The 8,904-nt window shown below is 42.3% G+C and overlaps 1 protein-coding gene across 1 annotated transcript; it reads right to left on the reverse strand.

Annotated features, from left to right (window-relative positions):
• Positions 1 to 393: 393 nt before the first annotated feature.
• On the reverse strand, positions 394 to 2,766 carry LOC106338295. Its single transcript, XM_013777310.1, has 4 exons — positions 2,495 to 2,766; positions 2,103 to 2,446; positions 1,603 to 1,934; positions 394 to 1,488 (listed from the first exon to the last, which is right to left on the reverse strand). The coding sequence occupies exons 1-4, from the start codon at positions 2,764 to 2,766 to the stop codon at positions 394 to 396; spliced, it is 2,043 nt and encodes a 680-aa protein (XP_013632764.1).
• Positions 2,767 to 8,904: the final 6,138 nt, after the last annotated feature.

An 8,904-nucleotide genomic window follows, 5' to 3' on the forward strand; every position in this document is an offset into this window, starting at 1 on the left:
GAAATTGGGTAGATGACTCCAGCATCTAAGAGTTTGATAATTTCTTTCTTAACAACTTCTTTCAGGTTCGGGTTTAGCCTCCTTTGGTGTTCCACTCACGATTTGGAATCGTCTTCTAAGTGAATTCGGTGCATGCACAGATCTGGAGATATCCCAGGAATATCCTCGAGAGAGTATCCAGGGGCTCTCCTATACTTGTGCTAGTAGTGCAAGTTCTCCATTGGTTAGGTTGGCGTTTACGATTACGGGGTAGGAACTTTTATAGAGAAAAGCATATTTAAGTCCGGTAGGTAGTTGCTTCAACTCAATTTATGGTGCTTTTTCGGGATCCCAATCTTCTGGGGAAGATGGTTGTCGATCGATGGCGTCCTTTAAATATCGATCGACGTTGATTTACGAAGTGTCATCCTCTACTTCATCGACATTTGCTATTTCTATACTTGCGTCCATTAATCGCACGTATTCATCAGCCCTGTTGTCGACACTAAATGTTTCCTCTTCGGTAGATGTAAGCACTTTTTCCAGAGGATCATCTGAGCATAGGTCTATGAAAGATTCTTCAGCCAGCTCAGAGATATCGTCCACGTAGGAGATCTGTTTATCGATTAAGGGTCGTTTTATCATTTTTTCCATATCAGAGGTCATCGGAATGTTTCCAATGTTTAAACATATCCGACCCTCCTTGATGTCGATGATCGCACCAGCTGTAGCTAGAAATGGTCTACCCAAAATGAGGGGATCCTTTGGTTCATTCTGGTATTTCAGCACAACGAAATCCGTTGGTACGTGACAGTCGTTAATCCTTATTGGCAACTCGTCAAGTACTCCCTCAGGTACTCTAACGGATCTATCGGCAAGAACCAAAGTTATTTTGGTAGGTTTGAACTTGTCGTATCCCAGGGATATCACGACACAGTGCGGCATGAGGTTCACGCTGGAACCTAGTTCACAAAGGGATCGAGGAAAACTTTTATTCCGTATGTTGCAGTCCAAAACAAAGCTGCCCGGATCGGGTCCATTGATCGGAGTTTCGCCTTGGATTATTTCACTCACTTCCTTTGAAACTATCGTGACGCTGTGCTCAGCGGCTGGGAAGCTGTTGGATACCATGTCTTTTACATATTTCTTTATTGAAGGTGATACTTTTATGGCATCACTCAATGGCATATCCAACGTGATTTTATCGAATGCTTTCTTGCAGATCGCCTTATCTAATTCTCGCTTAGTCTGCGTCTTGTTTGGAGGAAAGGGTGGTAAAGTCCTATACACTCTATCTACGGCTGTTTCAGCAGGAGCCGAGTCTCGATCGACATTATTTCCAGTTTGTCGATCGATATTTACTGTAGTTGGTCGATCGACGTTGTTTCCTTCTTGTCTATCGATTTCTACATCTTCTTCCAACTCCTCTTCTTCTTCCTCGAGGTCGATAGCCGCTTCCTTAGTGTTGGACTGTCCTTCTCTTGAGAAGTTTCTGATTCTGGGTTGGGACTATCGAGGATTATCGGTTGTGATCTACTTTCACCGGTTTTCTCAACTACAACACGTTTTTCTGCATGGTTGATTTCTATTGCGTTTTCCGCTTCTTAGTAACACAGCATTAACTTGACGTTTCGGATTCGAGTCAGTTCGCCCAAGGAGACGTCCCGTCTCTCTTTTGATGGCGGTCACGTTTTCCGCTACTTGACCGTCCAGTCTCTTAATGTGTTCATTTAAAGCGTCGAAGTTCCTCATTAGCTCACCGTAGACTATGTTTATCTTTCCGTTCAGGTCAGTGGCCATTTTGCGATTTCCCGTGAAAGCTTGGTTTAACCTAAATTTCACTTTGCCTCGACTTGATCCAACAGTAGCATCGTAAATTTGGGTAAAACTATCGGTGTTAGGGATATGATACCTATCTTTCAAGGTGGGTACATCTACGAAGTCCACCTGTTGTTCTAATTTAGAAAGGGTACCATCGTCAATTTGGTAAATCCCAAATTGGTTTTGTTCCTCTAGAGCAGAATGAAGTGAGTCTAGAGACTCTTTGATCTTGGCTAAATGTGGCCTTTCCGTTTAGTCAACTCTCCTTCCTCGCTCTACGTCCATCATTTCGTAGGATTTACCTGTAGCAACATTCTTGATCAAACGCTTCGCCTCTTCAGAGTTCCTAGTACTGAAGCTCCCTTCACTGGCTGTGTCAAGGGTGATTTGGTAATGCAAGTTAATACCTCCGTAAAAGGTATTAATGAGCTGTGGTTCTGAATAACCATGGTGGGGGCATTCAAGCTGGTAACTCTTGAATCTCTCCCAAGCGTTCTTGAATGATTCTCGTGGATCTTGGCGGAATGTGGAGATTTTCTTCCTTACATCCCAGTAACGCGTCTCATTGAAGAAGTGATTAATGAAGGTATTCCTTATTTCCTTCCAGCATGTCAAAGACCCTGCTGGTAGTTGGTCCAACCATTTCCTGGCGTCTCAATCTAAGGAAAATGAAAAACGTTTATAGCGATTGTACTTGTCATCCATCATATCTTTTAGATATTCGATGTGATCGTGTGGGTGTTCTGAGACGTTTCCACGAAAAGGATTCTGACGTACCAAGAACAAGTATTCGAGGCTAACCCCGGATTTCTTGGTATCATCTTTGGGTAGTTTAATGGCGGACCTATTGGAATAGGTCCTGCCAGGGTTTAAGTGGTCTTGCAGAGGCAACTTTGCTTTTTTAGTTGAGATTGAATTTGTTTTAACAGATATTGCAGTCCCCTGTTCATTTATGATTCGGTTCATTGCGTTTCTTAGTTGACCTTTAGGTTCTCCTAGGACTACTCCCTCATTAGCATTATTGGTAAGAGAAAACTTACCTGCTTCCGGTGGGGTGTGGTCGATCGATGTTTGATGTGCAGCGTCGATCGATTTTTCCGTCGACTCGTCGCTCGATGTTGTTGTTATTTCGTCGATCGATGTTCGGCCGAAATCCATATCTTCCATCTTAAGGTCCTGTGTAAGCAGGAAAAGAGAGAAAACTTTTAGCAAATTCAGTAACAAAATCTAGACTAAATTCAAAACTTAATATAATGGTAATAAAAAAGAGTCCCCAGAAACGACGCCAAATTTGATATCACTCAAATTACCCTAAAGAGTGAATTACTCTCTCAAATGAGCAAGCAAAACGGAGAAGAGGTAAACCCAAATCTTCGAGAGAACTAAGGTATGTCCGACTTGATATCTTTTAAAATCAGACTTAAAATTTTCGTAGGAAAGTACTAAAAAATAAAAATGCTTTTTAGACTGCCATAGAATTTTAGGGAATTAAAAACCTAGGTGGATAGTCTAGCGAACTAAGTCTTAGGCGATTTTTCCTGTCTCAGTATATTGTTCCATGACTGTTCAGGCAAATCTTGCAAACCAATCTAAACTCTCTGAAAATTGAGAAATGATCGCCACACATATTCAGATCACTTCCTAAAGAACGAACATCGTCTTAAAACCAATTCATTTCTAGGGATTTTCTTAAAACTGACATATTCCAAGCCGTCAACCTGAAAACAACCAAATCACAGTCCCAGCGTCATCAATAAATCGACCCAGATTGTCGATCATTCCAATCCTCGTAAGAAGAAACGTACACAACCCTTCAAAATATCGGTTCAACTGTTTTCTTTCGTAAAAGAAAAAGAGGGATTAGATACGTATACTATACTCGTATACTCCCATACTTCAAAACTTTTTTCCTCGGCATCGAGAAAACGCTTTTGACAAAGCAAACTCTCGCAGAAACAGGCAGAAAAACACTTAGGCAATGGGATGGCTCATTTAAATCGTCCCAAAAAGACAAACGACAATCCAAGATTCGTCTAAACGTTAGGAACATATCCAGACGATCATGAACATAATCTCAATGACTATACATAACTTCTCGTCGCAATCATGCGTATAGAAAAACCTGTACCAATGTCAAACTGATACTCGACGATTCGCCAAAGTCTTGAAGCCCTTTCCGACTTTATAAAAAAAATTTATGAGAAATCTTGAAGCATCAAAGCATTTCTTTCAGTTTCCGTTGATCTAAGTGAGTCACTGAAAAGCATCAAAAAATTTGTGACAAAGAAAACTCGAGAATAAAAGTAGCTGCGAGCGCGTTATTGGGAACACTTTCTTCTCGATCGTTGGCTAGATCTACCGCTGGTTGACCAATTCATTTCACAAACGAATATGTCATGAGAATCCACTCAAATGCCTATGAAAAAACATTCTACGACTATATCGTGGCGAAATAAACTTCGGTAACACTCCATGAGTAACTCCAAGCAACTTTCACCAAAGATCGAAATCAAAGCAGAAAAATTTCTCGTAAAACCCGCAGAAACAACGCTACTTTGACATGTGTATACATATCACCGATTTACAACCTTCGTAAACCGGTCGCCCAGTACTTACCCGAAAAATCCTTCGTACAATCAGATCAAGTCATACGAAGAAACTTTCAAAAGAGAACATAACTGGTTTTACGAAGAAGTATTTTTCGTATAGCAAATACAAAGCTGTAAGATTTGACTTTGGATGATCTAAACTCTATTTCTTTGCATTACGATCTAATAGACCTCATTTTTTAGCCCTACGGCTCGCTGGCTTCTGCCTTTCATTTCCGTCGGTCACATCGAAGCCTGCAATCATCCATCAACTGATTCCGCACTGGTTATGTATCAAACCTCTTGGGCTTCGTCTTCCTTAGACAAAAACGAATCGATTTTATTATAGGTAACATTATACGAAATATTTGTCGTATAACTGAAACCTAGAGCGGAGAATCATTTTCTATGACTATCGACCATATTAACACGGATAATCTTGACAAAGTTGGCCTATCAATCACGACAAGCGCTCTTTGGCCCTCGGTCAATTACGCCTTCCAGTAAAAGTCCGAACCAGAATTCGGCATCCCCTTTAAGGACAATCGTAAACTAACATGACGTTAATGTTAACTAGAAAGTACCATGGTCTAATGCCTGACCTACAACGTCCTTGGATATCTGAGTGAACACATCCTTCACGCCAAGCAAAAGTATTTGAAAAACCATCGCTCCATCACTTAACGGCTAAACGACAATCTGTGATTTGTCTAAAACGTCATGTGACTATTAAGAAAATAATTATCGTTAACCCATAGTCGGAAATCAGATGATAAATTCTTCGTAACAAAACTCAGTCCTAACAACCAAACGGTTAACGGAAAACCTAAACTTGTCGACAATCGACCAAGTTCAATACGTTCCACCATTAACTTAAAAGCCCGCTATGTTTTACCCGTAAAATGCTGCATGTAAGGAAAACTCGTAACAGAACTCCTAGAGCTACACGAAAAATCCTCAATGTACACGGAATAGATCTCGGAAAGCCAACACTTCACAAAACACTACGAAGGAAAATGCTTCTTCCCAGGGACAAATTTACGCGACCCCTCGGTCATAATTCCTCGATCGCAAATCAAATTAGTAGCATCCAAACAGGAACAACAATTTTGGCTGTAAACATCCGTAGACAAACCAAAATGTTTCTGAAACGCAGGTTTAAGACTAAACCCTTGCAATATCGCGAAACATCTTCAAGCCCGTGAACATTTCAAGCACGAAACGCGACATACGAAAGAAAATTCAATCTTCAGCATTGCGAGACGTCGCAGACGCCTGAAGAACCATTTTTCGACAAAATTACCTTCCTCGATAAAGGCACCTTCTTGGAAGACCAAACAGTCATACATACTAACATCTTCTCAAACATGTATTCTTCGCGAAGACTCAAAAACGGTAATATCTATCGATAAGTTTGTTGCTGATCCCAACAAACTCTTAACGTCCTAAACAGACTAAGCCATCTCGTAGAGATAGCTCTCGTACACCCGACACAAGGGTAATAGTGCTATATAAGAAAATCTGAAATTTTGGTCAGCACTTTCGGGAGACTTAAAAATTGTCCTCGAAGAGATGCTCGGTTCCAACCATACAAGTCGTATAAGTCGAGAACCTATCGTGGACTTTAATTCGGTATTGAATCAGGATGAAACTGCAATGGGATACGTAAGCCGAATTAGTCATCACACACCCTAAAACTAGAACTAAGCCTAGGTCTTGCCCAAAACCCAGAACACTGGTCTTCAACATCTCAAGGCATGATATCAAACATACGAGATCCTAAAACATGTCCCTTCGTCGATATTGGCGCGTTTATGAGACTTCTCGAACATAAGTCTTCAGACGTTCTCATCTTATGCAACGACAAGTATCAGGATCTGCAGAGTCAGAAATGAGAAGAGAACTCACACTCTTTCTCTCATCTCCGCGTATGGCCTCAATTACATCTACACGACACATAACTAGACCGTAAAGGTCTAATTGGAAAACAGGTTGTAAGAATCTCAACTCCAGGAGGAACTACGAAAGGCTTGATCCCCTTGCCTCTTCAACCTCGACGTCCTTATATACTCCTCCTAGAGGCGGTTTGCTATTTCCCTTTCTGCCTTTGGTCGAGTTTATCGCTTCGTGGAAATATTCCATTTTCCTTCGATCTTTGTGTTTATCTTAGGAAACTTCACATTTATCCTCTGAACTTGACATTTATCTTCTCCTACATAACAAAAGATAAACCATCATAACGATTGGGCTTGATTTGGTATAAAATCGTAAGTGGGCTCTTAGCCGCATTTTGGGCCCTTTCGGGCCATTTTTCGACTTAGGCCTTTTTACGATTTTATAAAAAGAGCGCTTTCGAAACGACGTCGATTCCGAAGAACATTGAAATTCCTCGTACATTGTAGGCAATTCGACCTATTCAGCTAACCGTTGCCATTTTATACAATCAATCCGAATGTTATTCGAGAGAACGAGTTCTTGCGGTTTTTAAATCGTAAAGTACCAACGGTGACTCCGATCAATATGAAACAAGAGCAGGTTCGTTCTAATCCCGAAGGGGGGAACTGCAAGGACGGGATGAAGACAGCACGATCATTCCAGCTCGGCCATCCGCCGAACAGGACTATTCCAGCTCGGCGTATGGCCGAGCTGGTCGGGTTTTCGGTCCAATGGCCGAGCTGGTTGCGTGTTCGATCCAGCTCGGTGGATGGCCGAGCTGGTCGTGTTATCGATACAGCTCGGCCATCTGCCGAACTGGCGGCGGATGGCGGAGATGGTCGCCTGTTCGATCCAGCTCGGCCATCTGCCGAGCTGGTCGCGTGTTTGATCCAGCTCGGCCATCCGCCAAGCTGGACTGGCTCAGCTCGGCGGATGCCCGAGCGGGTCGTGTTGTCGATCCAGCTCGGCCATCCGCCGAACTGGACTGGTACAGCCCGGCGGATGGCCGAGCTGGTCGCGTGTTAGATCCAGTTCGGCCATCTGCCGAACTGGACTGATCCAGCTCGGCGTATGGCCGAGCTGGTCGTGTGCTTGATCCAGCTCGGCCATCTGCCGAGCTGGTCGTGTTGTCGATCCAGCTCGGCCATCCACCGAGCTGGACTGGTTCAGCTCGGCGGATGGCCGAACTGGTCGCGTGGTCGATCCAGCTCGGCCATCCGCCGAGCTGGATGGTGTGCTCTGTCCACCATTCAATAAAACATGCATAACATATGGTACATAATGCTGATTGACCTCAGACCAGGGGAAGATCTTCATTCATAGCTAAACGTCTGACGCGTCTGTGCAGTTCTGCACCTCAAAGGGTCCGAACGAACGAGTTGGACTGCGTGTTTGGTTCCGTGATCCATTTCTCTCGAGTCTTTTGCTCAGGAACTTTTGTCGAGAGTGTGTCGAGAAGCTTTCGTACAGAAACACAATTTTTGGACGTTTATTTCGAGAAAACCGTTTTTTACCCCAACAATGTTTGCTTCTTGTTGTCGATAAAATATATCAAGAACTCGTAGTAAAACCTTTTCAATAAATTTTTTTTCGAAATTGTTATTGAGAAAAATATTTTCTGGGGACTTTCAGACATTGATTCTGTCTTGACCGATTTGACCCCAACACTATTGAAGTGACACTTGAATTTTTACGAAATCTTAGGTTACAGAAAATGTTTTAGCGGTGAGGACACGATCTCTCGTTTTGCTCTGTTTGTCTTCGTCAGCCATTTTTAGGTTTCGAGTGATTTTATAGAAATCAACTTCGTTTCTCCGAAAGTTATTCGAAAGAAGTACAGCGGTCTGTTGTGTACCCGATTTGTTGTGCTTTCTTTTTCTGCGGTTTCGGGGAGAGCAAATTTTATTTTCTTGAAAAGGTTACGGAACACATTCTTTGGTAAAACCTTATGCATTGAGATTTTTTTAGCTCGGTAATGAGACGAATCTTACGGGGTTTGATAAAATTTATCACTTCATTGCTTTTCCTGTGGCGAAAAGTCGCGACTAGGTTTTCGATTTCCTCAAAAACTGTGGCGTTTACGTAAGCGTTGGCCATTGGAGTAGTCACTGCTCAATTTGTTTTACCAGCATTATTGAGGACTGCGAGTTTTTCTTTCATATTCCCAGACATCATTTTGATCAAGCGTTTTGTGGCCATGAGTTAGAGTAATCCATACCCCCCCCCCCTCTTTCTAGCGCCAAATTGTGGGAACCGAAATTCGCACCGTCGATTTACATAAAATAAGGAAAGTTAGGAAAACCCTAAATTTCCAGAGGTACGGATTCTATGCGAGAGCCGACGACAAGTGACCAAATAAATGCGGAAAGATATGGAAAGATAACAAAACGAATTTAGAAAACAATAGATCTTTATTTCAAATTTGCGTATGAGCGTTCCAGAGACTAAAGCATACATGACGCTTGTCTGGAAACGAGATGACAAAGGAAATCGCATAACCCAAAAAATAAAACGAGACTAAGTTTGCTAGCAATACCACCTATGTTGAGAAAAACCAATGTGGCCGCAACTCGCTTAACAA

This window comes from Brassica oleracea, chromosome C4 (genome assembly GCF_000695525.1).
Source record: "Brassica oleracea var. oleracea cultivar TO1000 chromosome C4, BOL, whole genome shotgun sequence".
In the NCBI taxonomy this organism is placed as follows: domain Eukaryota; kingdom Viridiplantae; phylum Streptophyta; class Magnoliopsida; order Brassicales; family Brassicaceae; genus Brassica; species Brassica oleracea.

Excerpts from the sequence above, each read along its gene's own strand:
- LOC106338295 (XM_013777310.1), bottom strand. The coding sequence starts at position 2,766 with ATGAACCGAATCATAAATGAACAGGGGACTGCAATATCTGTTAAAACA. Across the intron at positions 2,447-2,494 it reads AAAGATATGATGGATGACAA|GAAATGGTTGGACCAACTAC; the intron begins GTACAATCGCTA and ends TTGAGACGCCAG. Across the intron at positions 1,489-1,602 it reads ACTCGAATCCGAAACGTCAA|TCCCAACCCAGAATCAGAAA; the intron begins GTTAATGCTGTG and ends AATCCTCGATAG.